Below are 24,135 nucleotides of genomic sequence, written 5' to 3'. Positions count from 1 at the left end.
CATGTAAAATCCAAAGGGGAAACGACAGTACGCAAGCTTGGTGTAAATATAGTGACGTAATAAAACTTCTGACCAATCACATGCATTCTTTATCAATTTTATTTTATCTATTTATTAATGATCGAAAACAAACAAAAAAAATGAAAGGTTGGCAATGCATGTCTTTAGTATATTCTATCACATAAGATAATTAAATTTACAGTTGTATGCAAAAGTTTGTGCACCCCTGATAATTTTCGTGATTTTCCGTTATAATCATTGGTTGTCTAGATAAGAAATTTCATTTAAATATATCATATAGCAGATGAACACACTGATATTTGAGAAGTGGAATGAGGTTTCTAGTATTTACAGAAAGTGTGCAGTAATTATCTAGACAAAATTAGGCAGGTGCATAAATTTGGGCACCTTTGTCATTTTATTGATTTGAATACATTTAGCACTAATTACTGGAACACAAAATTGATTTGGTAAGCTCATTGACCCTTGTCCTCCTTACACAAGTGAATCCAATCATGAGAAAGGGTATTTAAGGTGGCCATTTGCAAATGTTTCCCCTCTTTGATCTCTGCTAATGAGTGGCAACATTGGAGCTTCTAAACAACTCTAAAATGACCTGAAAACAAAGACTGTTCAACATCATGGTTTAGGGGAAGGATACAAAACGCTATCTCAGAGATTTCAGCTGTCAGTTTCCACTGTGAGGAGCATAGTGAGGAAATGGAAGACCATAGGCACAGTACTAGTTAAGGCCCAAAGTGGCAGGCCAAGAAAAATCTCAGATAAGCTGAAGGGAAGGATGGTGAGAACAGTCATAGTCAACCCACAGACCTGCTCCAAAGACCAACAACATGAACTTGCTACAGATCGTGTCTCTGTCCATCATTCAACTACACAGTGCACTTTCCACAAAGAGATGCTGTATGATGCTGTAATGCAGAGGAATCATTTTCTGTGTACACACCACAAAGAGTCACTTGAGGTATACTAAAGCACATTTTGACAAGCCAGCTTCATTGTGGACTAAGGTGCTGTGGACTGATGAAACTAAAATTTAGTTATTTGGGCATAACAAGGGGCGCTATGCATGGCTGAAAAAGAACACAGCATTCCTAGAAAAACACTTCCTACCTACAGTAAAATTTGTAGGTGGTTCCATAATGCCGTGTGGCTGTGTGGCCAGTGCAAGTACTGGGAATCTTGTTAAAGTTGAGGGTCAAATCAAATCAAATCAAATCAATTTTATTTATATAGCGCCAAATCACAACAAACAGTTGCCCCAAGGCACTTTATATTGTAAGGCAAAAGCCATACAAAAATTACAGAAAAACCCCAACGGTCAAAACGACCCCCTATGAGCAAGCACTTGGCGACAGAAGAAGGAAAAACTCCCTTTTAACAGGAAGAAACCTCCAGCAGAACCAGGCTCAGGGAGGGGCAGTCTTCTGCTGGGACTGGTTGGGGCTGAGGGGAGAGAATCAGGAAAAAGACATGCTGTGGAAGAGAGCAGAGATCAATCACCAATGATTAAAAGTAGAGTGGTGCATACAGAGCAAAAACAGGTGGATAAAAAGAAACACTGGGTGCATCATGGTAAACCCCCAAGCAGTCTAAGTCTATAGCAGCATAACTAAGGGATGGTTCAGGGTCACCTAATACAGCCCTAACTATAAGCTTTTTCAAAAAGGAAAGTTTTAAGCTTAATCTTAAAAGTAGAGAGGGTGTCTGTCTCCCTAATACGAATTGGGAGCTGGTTCCACAGGAGAGGAGCCTGAAAGATGAAGGCTCTGCCTCCCATTCTACTCTTACAAACCCTAGGAACTACAAGTAAGCCTGCAGTCTGAGAGCGAAGCGCTCTATTGGGGTGATATGGTACTACGAGGTCCCTAAGATAAGATGGGACCTGATTATTCAAAACCTTATAAGTAAGAAGAAGAATTTTAAATTCTATTCTGCAATTAACAGGGAGCCAATGAAGAGAGGCCAATATGGGTGAAATATGCTCTCTCCTTCTAGTCCCTGTCAGCACTCTAGCTGCAGCATTTTGATTTAACTGAAGGCTTTTCAGGGAACTTTTAGGACAACCTGATAATAATGAATCACAGTAGTCCAGCCTAGAAGAAATAAATGCATGAATTAGCTTTTCAGCATCACTCTGAGACAAGACCTTTCTAATTTTAGAGATATTGCGCAAATGCAAAAAAGCAGTCCTACATATTTGCTTAATATACGCATTAAATTAGAGAGATGCCATTTCCTCTCCAGCTTACAGGTTATCTGCTTTAAGCTGCGAGTTTGTGGGTTATACCACGGAGTCAAGCATTTCTGATATAAGGCTCTCTTTTTCAGAGGAGCTACAGCATCCAAAGTTGTGCTCAATGAGGATGTAAAGCTATTGACGAAATAATCTATCTCACTCACAGAGTTTAGGCAGCTACTCTGCACTGTGTTGGTATATGGCATTGAAGAACATAAAGAAGGAATCATATCCTTAAACCTAGCTACAGCGCTTTCAGAAAGACTTCTACTGTAATGAAACTTATTCCCCATTGCTGGGTAGTCCATTAAAGTATATGTAAATGTTATTAAGAAATGATCAGACAACAGGGGGTTTTCAGGAAATACTGTTAAGTCCTCAATTTCTATGCCATATGTCAGAACAAGATCTAAAGTGCGGTTAAAACGGTGGGTGGGCTCATTTACATTTTGAGCGAAGCCAACTGAATCTAATAATAAATTAAATGCAGTGCTGAGGCTGTCATTCTCAGCATCTATGTGGATGTTAAAATCACCCACTATAATTATCTTATCTGAGCTAAGCACTAAGTCAGACAAATGGTCTGAAAATTCACAGAGAAACTCACAGTAACAACCAGGTGAACAATAGATAATAACAAATAAAACTGGTTTTTGAGACTTCCAATTTGGATGGACAAGACTAAGAGTGAAGCTTTCAAATGAATTAAAGCTCTGTCTGGGTCTTTGATTAATTAATAAGCTGGAGTGGAAGATTGCTGCTAATCTTCCTCCTCGACCCGTGCTTCGAGCATTCTGACAGTTAGTGTGACTCGGGGGTGTTGACTCATTTAAACTAACATAATCATCCTGCTGTAACCAGGTTTCTGTAAGGCAGAATAAATCAATCTGTTGATCAATTATTATATCATTTACTAACAGGGACTTAGAAGAGAGAGACCTAATGTTTAATAGACCACATTTCACTGTTTTAGTCTGTGGTGCAGTTGAAGGTGCTATATTATTTTTTCTTTTGAATTTTTATCCTTAAATAGATTTTTACTGGTTATTGGTGGTCTAGGAGCAGGCACCTACAGGGATGGGGTATTGGGGGGATGGCAGGGGAGAGAAGCTGCAGAGAGGTGTGTAAGACTACAACTCTGCTTCCTAGTCCCAACCCTCGATAGTCACGATTTGGAGGGTTTAATAAAATTGGCCAGATTTCTAGAGATGACAGCTGCTCCATCCAAAGTGGGATGATGGATGCCGTCTCTCCTAACAAGACCAGGTTTTCCCCAGAAACTTTGCCAATTATCTATGAAGCCCACCTCATTTTTTGGACACCACTCAGACAGCCAGCAATTCAAGGAAAACATGCGGCTAAACATGTCACTCCCGGTCCGTTTGGGGAGGGGCCCAGAGAAAACTACAGAGTCCGACATTGTTTTTGCAAAGTTACACACCGATTCAATGTTAATTTTAGTGACCTCCGATTGGTGTAACCGGGTGTCATTACTGCCGACATGAATTACAATCTTACCCAATTTAAGCTTAGCCTTAGCCAGCAGTTTCAAATTTCCTTCAGTGTCGCCTGCTCTGGCCCCCGCAAGACATTTGACTATGGTTGCTGGTGTCGCTAGCTTCACATTTCTCAAAACAGAGTCACCAATAACCAGAATTTGATCCTCGGCGGGTGTGTCGCAGAGTGGGGAAAAACGGTTAGAGATGTGAACGGGTTGGTGGGCTTCTGTTTCGAACTATGCTTCTTCCTCACAGTCACCCAGCCGGCCTGCTTTCCCAGCTGCTCGGGATCTGCTGAGGGACAGCTAATGGCGGCTAAGCTACCTTGGTCCGTACCAACTACAGGGGCCTGGCTAGCTGTAGGACTTTCCAAGGTGCGGAGCCGAGTCTCCAATTCACCGAGCCTGGCCTCCAAAGCTACGAACAAGCTACACTTATTACAAGTACCGTTACTGCTAAAGGAGGCCGAGGAATAACTAAACATTTCACACCAAGAGCAGAAAAGTGCAGGAGAGACAGGAGAAGCCGCCATGCTAAACCGGCTAAGAGCTAATAGCTGCACTAAGCTAGCGGATTCCTAAAAACACACAAAGTGAATAATGTGTGAATAATTTAGAGGTGATTCAGCAGAGAGTGCTTTAATTAAGGCACGTGAAGATTACACTGTGAAATAAATCGTTATCTAGTTATCTAGATCAATCTAACTATGCAGATTAAACAGCTAACAGATACAGCAAAACACCGCTGTGCTCCAGAACCGGAAGTGATACAATACCGCAGTGACAGCCAACCACCAGTAGAGGCCAGTAGAGACAAATCACTTATGAGGTCTATTAGAAAAGTATCCGACCTTATTATTTTTTTCAAAAACCATATGGATTTGAATCACGTGTGATTGCATCAGACAAGCTTGAACCCTCGTGCGCATGCGTGAGTTTTTCCACGCCTGTCGGTTGCGTCATTCGCCTGTGAGCAGGCTTTGAGTGAGGAGTGATCCACCCCCTTGGCGGATTTTCATTGTCAGGAAATGGCGGAATGATTTGGGCTTTTTTTCCATCAGAATTTTTTCAGAAACTGTTAGAGATTGGCAGCTGGAAACCATTAGAAAAATTTATCTGGCTTTCGGTGAAAATGTTACGGGCTTGGTAGAGAATAAGGAGTGTTACTGTCGCTTTAAGGATGGCCCCAGCGGTTGTGGGGCGCGCCGCACTCCGAAGCCGCCATCGACAGGCTGAACGACCATTTCATTTCTAAACGGATGGCTGTCTGGATCCGTGACCATCGTGTGCCATTTCTCTGGTTATCACAAGAGCTGGACATCAACCATTTTCCGGCAGATTTCACGTTTAACAAGAGATTTTGTCATGGAAAGCCGAGCTGAGGCTTCGCGCGTCACGATGGATTCGCTACTGGAGCGAGACAAAACCACCTCCGTTTTCGTCTCACAGGAGGGCTTTGAGATGGCATTCAGACAGCTGTCGGTGGTTTTCCATCGAGTGATTATCCGAGAAATCGTGGATGTGCCTGGACATGCCAGAACATGTCCCCTGAGGGTTCATCACGGCGTTGCTGTGCGCCATGCGGCACCGCCGCGACGCGCGAAGCCTCCGCTCCTCTTTCCATGACAAAAACTCCTGTAACAGTGAAATGTGCCATTCATTTCCAAACTGGACGCTGTGTTTTATCCGGGGCGTTGTCTGACTAGCACAGGAATTGTGAAAAGATGTGGACATCAGCACTTTTTCGGCACATTGAGACAGACGTGCAGAGGCGCACAGCAACGCCGTGATGAAGCCTCACGGTACATGTTCTGGCATGTCCAGGCACATCCACAATTTCTCGGATAATCACTCGATGGAAAAACCACCGACAGCTGTCTGAACACCATCTCAAAGCCGTCCTGTGAGACCAAAATGGAGGTGGTTTTGTCTCGCTCCAGTAGCAAATCCATCGTGACGCGCGAAGCCTCCGCTCTGCTTTCCATGACAAAATCTCTTGTTAAAAGTGAAATCTGCCGGAAAATGGTTGATGTCCAGCTCTTGTGATAACCAGAGAAATGGCACACGATGGTCACGGATCCAGACAGCCATCCGTTTAGAAATGAAGTGGTCGTTCAGCCTGTCGATGGCGGCTTCGGAGCGCGGCGCGCCCCACAGCCGCTGCGGGCCGTCCTTAAAGCAACAGTAACACTACTTATTCTCTACCAAGCCCGTAACATTTTCACCGAAAGCCAGATAAATTTTTCTGATGGTTTCCAGCTGCCAGTCTCTAACAGTTTCTGAAAAAATTCTGAAGGAAAAAAAGCCTAAATCATTCCGCCACAATGAAAATCCGCCGAGGGGGCTGGACCACTCCTCACTCAAAGCCTGCTCACAGGCGAATGACGCAACCGACAGGCGTGGAAAAACTCACGCATGCGCACAAGGGTTCAAGCTTGTCTGACGCAATCACACGTGATTCAAATCCATATGGTTTTTGAAAAAAAATAATAAGGTTGGATACTTTTCTAATAGACCTCGTACACACAGGTCACATAGATTCCAGTCAATATCAGCAGATTCTTGAAAACAATGTTCATGAATCAGTGACAAAGGTAAAGTTGCCCCGGAGCTGGATCTTTCAACAAGACAACAACCCTAAACACTGCTCAAAATCTACTAAGGCATTCATGCAAAGGAACAAGTACAACATTCTGGAATGGCCATCTCAGTCCCCAGACCTGAATATTATTAAAAATCTGTGGTGTGATTTTAAGCAGGCTGTCCATGCTCAGAAACCAACAAACCTGAGATGTTTTGTAAAGAAGAATGGTCCAAAATACCTTCAACCAGAATCCAGACTCTCATTGGAAGCTATAGGAAGCACTGAGAGGCTGTTATTTCTGCAAAAGGAGGATCTTGTTGGGAAAGTGTAGGTACACGGACCCACAACAGGGGGCGCAAATGAACGGACAATGGAGTAGGTCACATTTACAACACTTTACTGTTGTAAATGTGCACAACAAATAAAACAGATTACAACAATAGACAGGTGTCAATTCACAAAGGTGTCGTGTGGGCAGGCTCGAAGACAGGAGACGCCTGTCCAAAGCAGAACCGGAACCACACACGATTTCCTCCGCCACCAGACCCCGGGAATACTGGAGCCGCCAAGTCCCGAACTCCCAGGTGGCCACTGCCTTCGCGTGTCGGACCTGGTACTGCTGGCGAGGAACAAAGGAACAATTAAATGTGGGTGCGTCTGCACCCAGGACTCCGCACAGCAGGAAAACTACCTCCACCACTCGTTGGAAAAGGAGTCAGCTAAACAACTCACAAAAGTCACAAAACATCACTGTTAACCAGTCAGCTGAGCACGTTACCTTCCAGGTAGAACGATATCTCGGCAAAGAGGTGGAGACGTCGTCCTGCTGATATACTCCTGCCGATCAGATGATTGGTAACAGCTGTTGCAGGTGATGCGTGACAGCTGTCACCCTGGCTGCTCCTGTGAGGCGGCTGCGCTCTCTGGTGCCTGGAGCCCGCACTCCAGACAGGGCGCCCTCTGGTGGTGGGCCAGCAGTACCTCCTCTTCTGGCGGCCCACACAACAGGACCCCCCCCTCAACGGGCGCCTCCTGGCGCCCGACCAGGCTTGTCCGGGTGGCGGCGGTAGAAATCGGCCAGGAGGGCCGGATCCAGGATGAAGCTCCTCTTCACCCAGGAGCGTTCTTCAGGTCCGTACCCCTCCCAGTCCACCAAATACTGGAAGCCCCGGCCCATCCTACGGACATCTAAGAGCCGGCGCACAGTCCAAGCCGGCTCGCCATCGATGATCCGGGCAGGAGGTGGTGCTGGACCGGGAGTACAGAGGGGTGAGGTGTGATGGGGCTTGATCCGGGACACGTGGAAAACGGGATGGATCCGCAGTGAGGCCGGAAGCTGAAGCCTCACTGCGGCTGGACTGATGACCTTGATGATCTTGAACGGACCGATATACCGGTCCTGCAGTTTAGGGGAGTCCACTTGAAGGGGTATGTCCTTAGTAGACAGCCACACTGCCTGCCCTGGCCGGTACGTAGGGGCCGGGGTTCGCCGACGGTCTGCATGGGCCTTCGTCCTCATCCGGGCCCTCAGCAAGGCAGAACGGGCGGCACGCCACACCCGACGGCACTTCCGTAGGTGGGCCTGGACCGAGGGCACACCGACCTCTCCCTCAACCACCGGAAACAAAGGAGGTTGGTACCCCAGACACACCTCGAAAGGGGAGAGGCCGGTGGCTGACGACACCTGGCTGTTATGGGCATACTCAATCCAGGCCAGATGGGTACTCCAGGCCGCCGGGTGCGCGGCTGTCACGCAACGCAGGGCCTGCTCCACCTCCTGATTGGCCCGTTCTGCTTGCCCGTTGGTCTGGGGATGATACCCGGATGAGAGACTCACCGTGGCCCCCAGTTCCCTGCAGAAGCTCCTCCAGACATGTGAGGAGAACTGGGGACCGCGATCGGAGACGATGTCTGTTGGGATCCCATGCAACCGGACGACGTGGTGGACCAGGAGGTCCGCTGTCTCCTGGGCCGTCGGGAGCTTCGGGAGGGCCACGAAGTGGGCCGCCTTGGAGAATCGGTCCACTATCGTGAGGATGGTGGTGTTGCCCTGGGACGGCGGGAGGCCCGTGACAAAATCCAGGCCGATGTGGGACCAGGGGCGATGGGGCACGGGCAGCGGCTGGAGCAGTCCCGAAGCCCTGCGATGGTCAGCCTTGCCCCTGGCGCAGGTGGTGCAGGCCTGGATATAATCCCGGACGTCGGCCTCTAGGGACGCCCACCAGAAGCGCTGCCGGACAACTGCCACGGTTCTTCGCACCCCTGGATGACAGGAGAGCTTAGAGCCGTGACAGAAGTCCAGGACTGCAGCCCTAGCTTCTGGTGGGACGTAGAGTCTGTTCTTCGGCCCAGTTCCGGGGTCCGGGCTTCGTGCCACGGCCTCCCGGATGGTTCTCTCAACGTCCCAGGTGAGGGTGGCCACGATAGTGGACTCCGGGATGATGGGTTCCGGTGGATCCGACAACTCCGTTTTGACTTCATCTTCATGTACCTGGGACAAGGCATCCGATCTCTGGTTTTTGGTCCCGGGACGGTAGGTGATCCGGAAGTCAAAACGGCCGAAGAACAGTGACCAGCGGGCTTGCCTGGGGTTCAGCCGCTTGGCGGTCCTGATATACTCCAGATTCCGGTGGTCAGTGAAAACCGTGAATGGCACGGACATTCCCTCCAACAGATGTCTCCACTCTTCAAGAGCCTCTTTCACCGCAAGGAGTTCTCGATTGCCGACGTCATAGTTCCGTTCGGCCGGGGTCAACCTGCGGGAAAAATAGGCACACGGGTGAAGGACCTTATCGGTCTTCCCGCTCTGGGAAAGCACAGTTCCTATCCCTGAGTCCGAGGCGTCCACTTCAACCACTAACTGGCGACTAGGATCGGGCTGCACCAGAACGGGTGCAGACGAGAAGCGCCGTTTCAACTCCTTGAACGCGGCATCGCAACGATCCGACCAGGTGAAGGGGACTTTTGGTGAGGTCAGGGCTGTCAGGGGGCTAACTACCTGACTGTAGCCCTTAATGAACCTCCTGTAGAAATTAGCAAAGCCGAGGAACTGTTGCAGCTTCCTACGGCTAGTGGGTTGGGACCAGTCTCTCACCGCCGCAACCTTGGCCGGATCAGGAGCGACGGAGTTGGGGGAGATGATAAACCCCAGGAAGGACAAAGATGTGCGGTGGAACTCACACTTCTCGCCCATCACAAACAGCCGGTTCTCCAACAACCGCTGCAGGACCTGACGTACATGCCGGACATGAGTCTCAGGATCCGGAGAAAAGATGAGTATATCGTCTAGATATACGAAGACGAATCGGTGCAGGAAATCCCGCAAGACATCATTAACCAAGTCTTGGAACGTCGCGGGGGCGTTTGTGAGGCCGAACGGCATGACCAGGTACTCAAAGTGACCTAAGGGGGTGTTAAATGCCGTCTTCCACTCGTCTCCCTTCCGGATCCGAACCAGGTGATACGCATTTCTAAGATCTAGCTTAGTGAATATTCGGGCTCCATGCAGGGGCGTGAACACTGAATCCAACAGGGGCAACGGGTATCGATTACGAACCGTGATTTCGTTCAGTCCCCTATAATCAATGCATGGACGAAGTCCGCCGGTCTTTTTTACCCACAAAAAAGAAACCTGCACCCATCGGGGAGGTGGAATTCCGGATCAACCCGGCGGCTAAAGAGTCCCGGATGTAGGTCTCCATTGATTCGCGCTCAGGTCGTGAGAGGTTGTACAGCCTGCTGGACGGGAACTCACCGCCTGGAACCAAATCAATGGCACAATCGTACGGACGGTGGGGGGGAAGGGTGAGCGCCAGATCCTTACTGAACACATCTACAAGGTCGTGGTACTCCACCGGCACCGTCCCTAGATTGGGCGGGACTCTGACCTCCTCCTTAGCCTGGGAACCGGGAGGAACCGAGAAGCCTAAACATACCCGATGGCAGGTCTCGCTCCACTGAACCACTACCCCGGACGGCCAATCGATCCGGGGATTGTGTTTTAACATCCAGGGGAACCCCAAAATCACACGGGAGGTAGCAGGAGTCACAAAAAACTCGATCTCCTCCCGGTGATTTCCTGACACCACCAGAGTTACAGGTGGTGTCTTATGTGTGATTGAAGGGAGTAGGGAGCCATCTAGTGCCCGCACCTGCACAGGCGAGGTAAGCGCCACCAGAGGGAGCCCTATCTCCCTGGCCCATCTGCTGTCTAACAGATTCCCTTCAGAGCCCGTGTCCACCAGTGCTGGGGCCTTCAGGGTTAAATCCTCATAAAGGATTGTAACTGGGAGTCGTGTGGCAATGTGGGTGTGTCCCACGTGAATGTCTCGGCCCACCCCTAGCCCAGTTTCTAGGGGCGGGCGTTGGTGTTTAACCGCTCGGGGCAGTCTCTTACCTGATGCTCTATCGAGCCACGAACAAAACACGCTCCGCGGGCCAGCCTCCTCTGTCTATCTGGTGCCCTAAATGTGGCCCTGCTCGTGTCCATAGCTTCGTCAGCAGGGGGAGCTGTAACCACACGAAGCGCAGGGGCCGTGGAGCGTGGGGAGGGCGGAACGCGGTCGGAACCGGAAGGGAGAGGGACGGCGCGTGCCCGGCCACGCCCTTCGTCTCGTTCCCGACGGCGTTCTTCTAACCGATTGTCTAATCATATGACGAGATCAATAAGCCCATCTAAATCCCGCGGTTCGTCCTTAGCCACCAGGTGCTCCTTTAGAACCAATGACAGTCCGTTTACAAAGGCGGCGCGGAGGGCAGTGCTATTCCAGCCGGACCTCGCAGCCGCGATGCGGAAGTCGACTGCATAGGCAGCTGCGCTCCGGCGCCCCTGTCTCATTGACAGCAGCACGGCTGAAGCGGTCTCTCCTCTATTTGGGTGATCGAACACTGTTCTGAACTCCCTCACAAACCCATCATATGTCTGAAGGAGCCGTGAATTCTGCTCCCAGAGCGCTGTAGCCCAAGCGCGTGCCTCACCGCGAAGCAGGTTTATTACATAAGCTATCTTGCTGGCATCAGTTGCGTACATGACAGGACGTTGTGCGAAGACGAGCGAACACTGCATAAGGAAGTCCGCGCACGTCTCCACACAACCTCCGTACGGCTCTGGAGGGCTTATGTATGCTTCCGGGGAAGGTGGGAGGGGTCGTTGAACGACCTGTGGAACGTCACTGTTACGCACAGGGTCGACAGGAGGGAGAGCCGCAGCAGCGCCCTGAGGGCGCGCTTCCACCTGCGTGGCGAGAGCCTCCACCCTGCGGTTAAGGAGGACGTTCTGCTCGGTCATTAAATCCAACCGAGCCGTGAAAGCGGTGAGGATCCGCTGCAACTCACCGATCATTCCTCCTGCGGACGCCTGTGCGCCCTGTTCTTCCATTGGCCGTTCAACAGCCGGTTGACGCCCCTCGGGATCCATGACGGTGGCCGAGATATCCTGTTGGGAAAGTGTAGGTACACGGACCCACAACAGGGGGCGCAAATGAACGGACAATGGAGTAGGTCAAATAACAACACTTTACTGTTGTGAATGTGCACAACAAATACAACAGATTACAACAATAGACAGGTGTCAATTCACAAAGGTGTCGTGTGGGCAGGCTCGAAGACAGGAGACGCCTGTCCAAAGCAGAACCGGAACCACACACGATTTCCTCCGCCACCAGACCCCGGGAATACTGGAGCCACCAAGTCCCGAACTCCCAGGTGGCCACTGCCTTCGCGTGTCGGACCTGGTACTGCTGGCGAGGAACAAAGGAACAATTAAATGTGGGTGCGTCTGCACCCAGGACTCCGCACGGCAGGAAAACTACCTCCACCACTCGTTGGAAAAGGAGTCAGCTAAACAACTCACAAAAGTCACAAAAGATCACTGTTAACCAGTCAGCTGAGCACGTTACCTTCCAGGTAGAACGATATCTCGGCAAAGAGGTGGAGACGTCATCCTGCTGATATACTCCTGCCGATCAGATGATTGGTAACAGCTGTTGCAGGTGATGCGTGACAGCTGTCACCCTGGCTGCTCCTGTGAGGCGGCTGCGCCCTCTCGTGCCTGGAGCCCGCACTCCAGACAGGGCGCCCTCTGGTGGTGGGCCAGCAGTACCTCCTCTTCTGGCGGCCCACACAACAGATCTACTAAATATTGACGGATTTTGTTCTGTTGGGGTGCCCAAATTTATGCACCTGCCTAATTTTGCTTAAAGAATTATTGCTTTCTGTAAATCCTATAAACTTCATTTCACCTCTCAAATATCACTGTGTTTTGTGGTATATGATATATTTAAATGAAATTACTGATGCAACCAACCAATGATTTATGAAGGAAAATCATGGAAATCATCAGGGGTGCCCAAACTCTTATATACAACTGTAGGCTCGTCCTCCTGTAAAGTGTGTATTTTACAAGGATGGGGTAACATGACTAGTGTTGCTTATTAGATGGACAGATTTTCCAAAGACAATATTTTGAAGAGGAAAGTGGGAGTTTTTTAAATTTATTTTTAATTTTTTTGAGTGGACAGATTGCAGAAATAGAGCTGAAACAGCGAAGAATGATCTTCAAAAAATGGATCGAACCATGGATTTTATTCTTTCCATTCGTGTGGCTTGGAGAACTCTTAACAAAGCAGGTTTCCTCTCGCAAAAGTGTGGAACCACCTGTTTGTGGTTTGTGCTGCGTCGCATCGCGCCATGCTAAGCTAAGCTACTACATGTAGGACACTGGCGAGTCTCACCAAGAAAGATGCATCTGTGATCACGGAGTTGGACAGAATGTGATGAGGAGTACCTGCTGTTAATTGGACCGTGACGTGGACCAGCTCCCAGCCCCTCAAGTTATTGGCTAAGCTGATTTTAAGCAATAGCTAAACTAAACTGCCAGGAGCTGGTGAGTCTGGTGGAGGGACGCTGTTATTCTGTGGACAAATGACAGCGCCACACAGAGTAACAATAATTCTACATGGCTCTGTGTGCGGACACAGCAGGAGTGAAATCAGAGACACCACTTTCATGGAATGTAATCATTATTAGTCTTATTGACACATATGTGATGGAATTTTTTTACTTCTGAATACACCATGCGTTACAAAGAGGCAGAGGCATACATTGATCACAAAATACAAGAATTTGACCTGATAGCCAAATTAAAGCCATATTAAAACCATGTTACATTTGTAGACAAAAAGCAGCCCGGATGACTGTGTGTAAGTGATGAAGTGGACACAGGTGGACTGACCTTCAGACAGCTAATACACAGAACCTGATGTTGCATCATGATTGTGGATAAAAATAGCTATGAATCTGCATTTTTTGAACACACTCTGGTTAAGTTTACTTTTATGAGCTTGATCAGTGCCCACACAAGTGAAAGATTTGGAAGTAAGGATTTATAATCTGGTATATAATTTTTTAAAAGATGGTGTTGATTGGAGTGAGATATGCTCTTTACATCGACAATACGAGGTCTGTCCAAAAAGTATCAGACCTTTTTATTTTTTTCAAAAACCATATGGATTTGAATCATGTGTGCTTACATGAGCCAACCTTGAACCTTCATGCGCATGCGTGATTTTTTTCACGCCCATCGGTTGCATCATTCGCCTGTGAGCAGGCTTTGTGTGAGCACTGGTCCTCCCCTCTCGTTGGATTTTCATTACGAGGTGGAACAATTTGGAGCTTTGCTTCATCAAATTTTTCTAGAAACTGTGAGACAGCCAGGTGGAAACCATTCGGAAGATTCAGGCGGCTTTCGGTGACAATTCTATGGGCATCACACAGATTAAGGAGCGTTACAACCGGTTTAAAGACGGCGCACAATGGCGGAGGGTGCGCCGCGCTCCGATCAGCCATCGACATGCTGAAACGACCAGATCATTTCCAAAGTGAACGCTGTGTTGATCCGGTATGTCGTCTGACTACCAGAGAAATTGCAGAAGAGGTGGACATCAGCACTTTTTTGGCACATTCCATTGTTACAGGAGATTTTGTAATGAAAGACGTGTGGAAGTTGGAAGTCTCACAGGACATGTTGTGACATGTCCAGCTCTTACACAATTCCTCGGATACTTACTCGACTGAAATGCCACCGAAAGCCGTTTGAATCTTCCGAATGGTTTCCACCTGGCTGTCTCTCACAGTTTCTGGAAAAATTTGATTCAGCGCTGCTCCAATCGTTCAGACAATTTCCTCAAAATGAAAATCCAACGAGGGGGGAGGACCAGTGCTCACTCATAGCCTGCTCACAGGCGAATGACGCAACCGACAGGCGTGAAAAAACTCACACATGCACACGAAGGTTCAAGGTTGGCTCATGCAAGCACACATGATTCAAATCCATAAGGTTTTTGAAAAAAATAAAAAGGTCTGATACTTTTTGGACAGACCTTGTATGTGTTCTTTTGAGCATTTGAAAGATGCAATCCTCAGTGTGCGCTGTTAGTAAATCAGCATGCATTATGGTTCTGCGTGTTACCCCTTTATTTTATATAAAAGGGGGGACAGCAAATTGCTGCTGCCATATTAAAAATTGTGCAGTGTTTTAATGTGGGAAACCATAAATCAACATGCACATTACTGTGTGGGCACTGCAGAGTTTGCACAAGCCCCCCACCCCCCACCCCCCCCCCACCACACACACACCCACGTAAACCTTTTGTAAATCAGACCCATAGACATGTGTGAGTGTGTTCTCACCGCTGCCAGTTTGTCAAATCGGGCGAAGAGCTCATTGAGGGTCATCACTAACTCCTGTGCTGTGCACTGGGAAGCCAGACTGGTGAAACCCTCGATGTCTGCAAATAGGATGCTGCAAAAACAAACATCATAAGAGATAAAAGTCCACATTTTTTTCTCCTCCTTTATCTAATTTGTTAGAATATCAAACATTCTGAGCCCTATCTTACACCTGGCACAAACCGATGCACAGGATGGAAAGTGCAACAGAATCAGCTGTCATTTTCACGACCAGCACGCACACTGTTTGAGTACTACTTGCACTCATCTGTGCACCAATCAGTGTTAGCATTTACAAAAGGTGTGGTGAGATACAGAGCTGGTGCACTGCTGTCATGAGGCAGCAGAAAGAGATTGTGTTACAGACAACCACGACCAGCGCTGCCACAGTTACTTTGAAAAGTTACTCCATTAGTTACTTTATACAGTTAGCAGTTTTATGCGGTTACTTTATTAACAGCTGCCGACAACTTGTAACTAATGAGTAATGTAACTAATAAAGTAAAAAGTAATTTAACCGGTTACTCTTAAGATTGAGTAATCAAATATTACTCAATCTTGAAAATAACCAAGTTGGATTACTAGTTACCTATTAGTAGTTAATTTACTAACAGCTGCCGACAACTTGTAACTAATGAGTAATGTAACTAATAAGGTAAAAAGTAATTTAACCGGTTACTCTTAAGACTGAGTAATCGGCAAAGTAACTAATAGTTACTTTGCAGATTACTCAATCTTGAAAATAACCAAGTTGGATTACTAGTTATCTATTAGTTATTAGTTACATTTAGATGCTACGGACAAGATGTCCGCAGCTGCTAATGAAGTAACTGCCTAAAGTAACTGTAAAATGTAACTGTAAAAAGTAAATAATAAAGTAACTTTTCAAAGTTATTTACACTTGTACACACAGGGATGAGCATTAGCATTCATATTCCACCTCTTCACCCATTAAACTGAAAAGAAACTAAATTAAAAACACAACTAGAAGGCACTCAGAGTTTATACCTCTATCAAGGCCAGCATGTGTGGTCCAAACTCTGAAACCTTCAAAATTAGTGCATTACTTTAAAACTAAAACATATTGCTGATATTTTCACTTTATAAAACCCAGATGTGACATTAATTTAAATAACTTGTCTGGAATTAGTTTGGTTAAAATTTTAACCATAACTTAAAACTGTATGCCTGTTGATGACTTGTGTGATATGCCAGCAAGTCATTATGGTGTAAAGAGAAATTGTCTTTATTTTTCATCCTCCTCCTCCTCACTAGTCACTAGGGTTCTTTTGCTGAGAAAAAGCTAATCTGACACAGAAGCGCTGGCTCGTTGGGTCAGTAGCTGCTAGTGTGCTGAAATCAATACTAAAAGCTATCAGTTTAGCTTTTATCTGAAATTTCCACTAAATTTTTTAGGGGTTTATCAGTTTAGCTTTATAAAAGATAACTTTTCAGTTAGCGGATTAACTGTTATCGAAGCTAACTTTTTAGTTAGCTGTGCCCACCACTGGGCACTAATACACTCACTGGGCTTTATATAACGGCTAAGTGGATCCTTGTCATTGGATTGGTGGCTTGTATGTCACATGACATGGATTATTCACACCATTTGCCATTGTGTTTCACTGACCGTGCAATAGTTCTTTTTAGCGTGTGATTTTGGTGCTATATGAAATGTGCTATTGCACGCCCTGACCACCACGCACACTCACACTACCAGGGCCAGCATTTAGCTACATATGGAGGCATTTGTTTTGCTGGCAGATGACGATTTGAAAGAGCTAATTGACAGTGCTAATTCTTCTAACACACACACACACACACAAAAACAAATCCACCACGCTGTAAGCCGTCTGGAGGCATGAAGAGCTGTTCGGATGAAGTCTGAAAAGCTGGACAAATTTTTTTAGGTTGTTCACTGGAGTGAGGAAAGCAGACAGCAGTCTGTACATGAAGTCAGTGCATGGCCTCACGAACTACTGAGAACAATATTGGACTATTTAACGTTCATGTTGAACTGTTACACACCAGTGACGAACACCAAAATGTAAGTCCCTTTTTTGTTGTTTATAAATGAATAGAATATCAAATGACAAGGATCTATTTTCGCCGTTACATAAAAAAAATAATGAATGTTTTTTCCATTCTTTCAATGGAACGGATATTTAATTCGGTGAAAGCTGGAACGTTCCAGCTTTCACCTCATGAAGTATTCGTACACTGATCTCATGAACATTCATCATTTGCATATTATAGGTTGCAACTGAAAATGGATGAAACAGCTCCCAAAAAGAGGGAATAGGCTTTAAATTCTCTGTCAACTTGGTGCGACGCCTTACTCTATGTAGCGGATCATCATTTTATCAAAGACCACACATTTTGCTGGGCGAAGACGACGAAGAAGAGGAGGAGAACGTTTCCACAAACAGCTGGAGAAGAGGAAAACTAGAAGGGTGGAAATGAGAGTGGGGACTTTGAATGTTGGTAGTATGACTGGTAAAGGGAGAGAGCTGGCTGATATGATGGAGAGGAGAAAAGTTGTGTGTGCAAGAGACCAAGTGGAAGGGAAGTAAGAGCAGGAGCATCGGCAGTGGGTTCAAGTTGTTGTACCATGGTGAGGATAGGAAGAGAAATGGTGTTGGGCTCATTTTAAAGGAAGAGTATGTTAAGAGTGTGTTGGAGGTTAAGCGAGTGTCTGACAGGGTGATGAGTGTGATGTTGGAAATTGAAGGGGTGATGATGAATATTATCAGTGCATATGCCCCACAGGTAGGTTTTAAGATGAAGGAGAAAGAAGATTTCTGGAGTGTGTTAGATGAGGTGGTGGAGAGTGTCCCCAATCATGAAAGAGTGGTGAAAGGAGCAGACTTCAATGGGCATGTTGGTGAAGGGAACAGAGGTGATGAGGAAGTAATGGGTAGATATGGTATCAAGGATAGGAATGAGAAGGACAGATGGTAGTTGATTTTGCAAAAAGGATGGAAATGGCTGTGAATACCTACTTTAAGAAAAGGGAGGAGCACAGGGTAACATATAAGAATGTGCACACAGGTGGACTACATTCTTTATAGGAGATGCAAGCTAAAAGAAATCAGAGACTGTAAGGTGGTGGCAAGAGAGTGTCCTTAGACAGCATAGGATTGTTGTTTGTAGGATGACTTTAGAGGTAAAGAAGAAGAAGAGAATGAGAGCTCAACAAAGGATCAGGTGGTGGAAGCTGAAGGAGGAAGACTGCTGTGTGAAATTTAGTGAGCAGGTGAGAGAAGCACTGGATGGAGGGGATGCAATTTTGGACAACTGGAAAAGTACTGCAGATGTGGAGGGAGACAGCTAGGACAGTACTGGGTGTGACATCTGGACAGTGGAAGGAAGACAAGGAGACTTCTTGGTGGAATGAAGAGGTCCAGGAAAGCATAAGGAGAAAGAGGCTGGCAAAAAAATATTGGGATAGTCAGAGAGATGAAGAAAGTAGACAGGAGTACAAAGAGATGCGGCGTAAGGTGAAAAGAGAAGTGGCAAAAGCAAAGGAAAAGGCATATTGTGAGCTGTACAAGAAGTTAAATGGTAAGGAAGGAGAAAAGGACTTGTACTGATTGGCCAGACAAAGGGACAGAGCTGGAAAGGATATGCAGCAGGTTAGGGTGGTAAAAGATGCACATGGTAATGTGCTGACAAGTAAGGAGTGTGTGCTGAGAAGGTGGAGGGAATATTTTGAGGAGCTAATGAATGAAGAAAATGAGCGAGAGAATGACGTGATGTGGATGACGTGGTGACAGTAAATCAGGAAGTACAAAAGATTAGTAAGGAAGAAGTGAGGGGTGCTATAAAGAGGACGAAGAGTGGAAAGGCAGTTGGTCCAGATGACATTGCAGTGGAGGCATGGAAATGTCTAGGAGAGATGGCAGTGGAGTTTCTAACCAGATAGTTGAATAAAATCTTGCAAAGTGAAAGGATGCCTGAGGAGTGGAGATGATGTGTGCTGGTTCCTATTTTCAAGAACAAGGGTGATATGCAGAGCTGCAGTAACTACAGAGGCATAAAGTTGATCAGCTACATCATGAAGTTATGGAGAAGAGTAGTAGAAGCTAGGCTTAGAAAACAGGTGATCTGTGAGCAGCAATATGGATTCATGCCTAGAAAGAGCACTACGGATGCAATGTTTGCTCTGAGAATACTAATGGAGAAGTACAGAGAAGGCCAGAAAGAGTTACATTGTGTGTTTGTGGATTTAGAAAAAGCTTATGATAGGGTGCCAAGAGAAGAGCTGTGGTATTGCATGAGGAAGTCTGGAGTGGCAGAGAAGTATGTTAGGGTAGTGCAGGACATGCACAAGAACAGTGTGACAGAGGTGAGATGCGCAGTAGGAATGACAGACTAATTCAAGGTGGAGGTGGGATTACACCAAGGATCAGCTCTGAGTCCTTTTTTTTCCGCAATGGTGATGGACAGGTTGACGAATGAGATCCGACAGGAATCTCCATGGACTATGATGTTTGCAGATGACATTGTGATCTGTAGTGAGAGTAGAGAACAAGTTGAGTCTAGTCTGGAGAGGTGGAGATATGCTCTAGAGAGAAGGGGAATGAAAGTAAGTAGAAGCAAGACTGAGTACATGTGTGTGAATGGGAGGGAGCCCAGTGGAATAGTGCAGTTACAGGAAGTAGAATTGGTGAAAGCAGATTTGTTTAAATATTTGGGGTCAACTGTTCAAAGTAATGGAAAGTGTGGTAGAGAGGTGAAGAAGAGAGTGCAGGCAGGGTGGAGTGGGTGGAGAAAGGTGGCAGGAGTGATTTGTGACCAAAGAATAGCAGCAAGAGTGAAGGGGAAAGTTTAAAAGACAGTGGTGAGACCAGCTATGTTGTATGGTTTAGAGACGGTGGCACTAACAAGAAGACATGAGGCAGAGCAGGAGGTGGCAGAGCTGAAGATATTGAGATTCTCTTTGGCAAGATTAAGAATGAACATATCAGAGGGACAGCTCAGGTTTGGAGACAAAGTCAGAGAGGCGAGACTGAGATGGTTTGGACATGTGCAGAGGAGGGACCCAGGGTATATAGGGAGAAGGATGCTGAGGATGGAGCCACCAGGCAGTAGGAGAAGAGGGAGGCCAAAGAGGTTTATGGATGTGCTGAGGGAAGACATGCAGGTGGATGGTGTGACAGAGGAAGATACAGAGGACAGGGCGAGATCGAAACGATTGATCTGCTGTGGGAACCTGTAACGGGAGCAGATGAAAGGAAAAGAAGACACATTTTGCAAGCTGTGTTGGGGTGACGTAAGCATATAACAGATGGGAAAAACATTAGCAAAACATACTAACGATAGCAAACACAGCCCGTGGAAGCACAGAGGGGAACTGCTGACTTCAGCTCATTCTTCAAGTGTTTCGGCTGTTCATTAAAATTAATTCAGTTTGCAGGTTCTCTGTTTTTCTCGGGGGTCAAATATTTACTTTATGCAATAAAATGTAAATTAATTATTTAAAACTCATACAGTGTGATTTACTGGATTTTTTTCTCACAGTTGAAGTGTACCCACGATAAAAATTACAGACATCTCCATTCTTTGTAGGTGGGAAAACCTGCAAAACTGATAGGGGGTACTTATTTTCTCCACTGTAATTTGAGCAAGGGCATTGTGAGTATGCCATTGCAACCAATACTCAAGAAAATCCTCCTGTTTTTCACAGCCCAGCATTGTCAGGTATGATCTATAAGATAAAATTGTGACAGTGTGACAGTTTTGGACTGTCACACTATCACAAGTTAATTTTTCTGGCAAAAAAATATGAAGATTGAATAAAACTGAACAAGGCTTCATGCTGGAACCGTTGTGCTGCTCTTTACTTGTGGAAAGGTTTTGTTAAAAGCTGTTTACTAGGAATGTCCACCCATCCATTTTCTTCCGCTTTATCCAGAGTCGGGTCGCGGGGGCAGCAGCTCAAGCAAAGCCGCCCATGTCCTTGGTCTTCCCCGGGGCCGCCTCCCGATGGGACATGCCCGGAACACCTCTCCAGCGAGGCGTCCAGGGGGCATCCGGAAAAGATGCCCGAGCAACCTTAACTGGCTCCTTTCGACGTGGAAGAGCAGTGGCTCGAGTCCGAGCTCCTCCCAAGTGACCGAGCTCCTCACCCTATCTCGAAGGGAGCGCCCAGCCACCCTGCGGAGGAAACTCATCTCGGCTGCTTGTACTCGCGATCTCGTTCTTTCGGTCATGAGCAAATGTCATGACCATAGGTGAGGTTCGGAAAGTAGATCGATCAGTAAGTCAAGAGCTTTGCCCCCCTACTCAGCTCTCTCTTCACCACGACGGTCCGATACAGGACCGCATCAATGCAGATGCTGCAATGATCCGTCTGTCGATCTCACGCTCCATCCGTCCCTCACTCATGAACAAGACCCCGAGATACTTAAACTCCTCCACTTGAGGCAAGGACACTCCACTGACTTGAAGATGGCAAAGCACCTTTTTCCGGTTGAGAACCATGGCCTCGGATTTGGAGGTGCTGATTTTCATCCCGGACACTTCACACACGGCTGCAAACCACCCCAGTGCACGCTGAAGGTCCTGATTTGACAAAGCCAACAGAACCACATCGTCCGCAAACAGCAGAGACGAGATTCTGTGGTTCCCAAACCAGACCCCCTCTACACCCTGGATGCGCCTAGAAATTCTGTCCATAAAGATAATGAACAGAACCGGTGACAAAGGGCAGGCCTGGCGGAGGCCAATGTGCACTAGAAACAGGTTTGACTTACTACCGGCAATGCGAACCAAGCTCCTGCTGCAGTCATACAGGGACCGAATAGCCCTTAGCAAAGGACCCCAGACCCCGTACTCCCGGAACACCTCCCCACAGGGTGCCCAGAGGGACACGGTCAAACGCCTTCTCCAGATCCACAAAGCACATGTGGACTGGTTGGGCGAACTCCCATGAACCCTCAATCACCCGATGGAGCGTGTTTAGCTGGTCCATTGTGCCGTGACCAGGACGAAAACCACACTGCTCCTCCTGAATCCGAGGTTTGACTATCGGTCAAATTCTCCTCTCCAGGACTCTGGAATAGACCTTACCGGGGAGGCTGAGGAGTGTGATCCCCCTGTAGTTGGAACACACCCTCCGGTCCCCCTTCTTAAACAGAGGGACCACCACCCCGGTCTGCCAATCCAGAGGCACTCTCCCCGACTGCCACACGATGTTGCAGAGGCGTGTCAGCCAAGACAGTCCCACAACATCCAGAGACTTAAGGTACTCAGGACGGATTTCATCCACCCCACAGGAGCCTTGCCACAGAGGAGCTTTCTAACCACCTCGGTGACTTCGGCCTGGGTAATGGATGAGTCTGCCTCTGAGTCCCCAGTCTCTGCTTCCTCTTCGGAATACGTGACGATGGGATTGAGGAGATCCTCGAAATATTCCTTCCACCGCCCGACAACATCCCCAGTCAGGGTCAACACCACCCACACCGTAGACAGTGCTGATGGAGAGTTGCTTTTTGTGTATTGTTACACCCCTAGTAATGATACATTTCCATTTCTTCCCATTCGCGATATAAATAATGTGAAATATTCCATATGCCCATCATATCTGTGCCACCACAGGCAGCTGCGCCTAGTACATGCATTACTGTCTCATGTACAGTAATGCATCACTGCACGTGTCAGAAGCTCGAAGCTGAACAGATCTCACCGCTGTAATTTACACATTATTACTTGATCACCATCTAACTCTGTAGGAGGGATGACGTGGAACTGTGACATTATTAAACATGAATCTCACCTCCGGAACAGAACCAGGAGCATTTCACAGAGCAGGGGCCAGGACCACAGCCTGTAGTGAAAACCCTCTCACCTAGCTACTGTGTGCTGCAAACAACCGTGGCATAAACTGTGGCATGTGTGCACGTGTAGTGGCTCATTCAGCTGTTATGAACACACACACAGAGTGATCATTTCATCATTTCAGCACCTGTTTTATGTACGCATACGCATGTGAGGTCAGTGAGTGCTGGGAAGGGGAGGATGAGCGTAGATGTGATTGCATGAGCGAGTGAGTGACCGTATCGATGCTGGCGTCGCTGTACAAACCGTCCCCCCTAAAAATCAGTCCGCCCTGACTTCACTTTGCATGCGTCATTTTAGACCACAGGAGCACGTCTGAGACTGAGGCTACACCCAAAGTGACCAAAGGGAATAATGTGATTATTAACCATCACATGACAATGTAAAACCTCTTAAATCATTCTAAAGTCAGTTTTAAGCAGAAACAAGGCCGCAGAAATGAGGCGAGAATCAGTGAACCACGGCTGACGCTCTGAAATGATGTAGGAGCAGCAGCAGCACATCAGCTGTGGTGCTCTGATTGGTCCCCTGTCTTTTATTATGAAATAATGCTGAATTTATGTGGAAATGATTGTTGTACAAAAGCTTCAGCGATCTGTCACTGAGATAAGCAGAAAAGAGTTGATAATTGGTGAACCATGGCTGACACTCAGAAATGATGCTGCTGACTCTCCGAAATTACGCATGTGTAGTGAAGGCAGGGTGCACCGATTTTTAGGGGGGGACCATTCGGTCAGTGACACTGGCTTGGACACATATGGCGTGAGTCTGGTCCATATGTTGGTTGTACTCCGATGTCCAGTACTAGCAGGGCCTGTGCAAAGGGAGGACACAGCGCTGTATCCCACTCTGGTCCTGTGTTTGCTATCCAGATATTTGGACATCGGGCAGTCTTCAGCACATTTTATGGCCATCTGACAGCAGTTTGTGTCATCTAACTGTTGTCTAAATATGCTTTGGATGTGATTGTGCAGGTGTGGACGGGACTACATGCCTCTTTCCCTCCGACTGCATCTGGATTATGGCCATTTCTGCCGTGTCAGCTCGGTTCCTGCACATTCTTGCTATATGTGATGGGGGCTTAACCAAATGTAAAAAGTTCCTTTTTTGATTAGTTTAAGGGAGTGGGTCAGTTCTGATTTGTACCATATTAGTGTACCTCCTGAGTCTCTTCCTTTTTTGATTCCTGTTAGTTTACAGGGAAGCTGCATGGACCATCTCCTCTGT

The 24,135-nt window shown here is 47.2% G+C and overlaps 1 protein-coding gene across 1 annotated transcript in view; it reads right to left on the bottom strand.

Annotated features, from left to right (window-relative positions):
• adcy5 (adenylate cyclase 5) overlaps positions 1 to 24,135 on the bottom strand; it is a 365,757-nt gene that overhangs the window by 208,109 nt on the left and 133,513 nt on the right. The window contains 1 exon segment of the mRNA XM_034185849.1: positions 15,028 to 15,139. Coding sequence (XP_034041740.1) covers positions 15,028 to 15,139 — 112 coding nt within the window.

Source organism: Thalassophryne amazonica, chromosome 14, assembly GCF_902500255.1.
Source record: "Thalassophryne amazonica chromosome 14, fThaAma1.1, whole genome shotgun sequence".
NCBI classification, from domain to species: Eukaryota; Metazoa; Chordata; class Actinopteri; order Batrachoidiformes; family Batrachoididae; genus Thalassophryne; species Thalassophryne amazonica.
The sequence above is the reverse complement of the archived record's forward strand: the minus strand, read 5'-3'. Positions and strand labels throughout refer to the sequence as shown.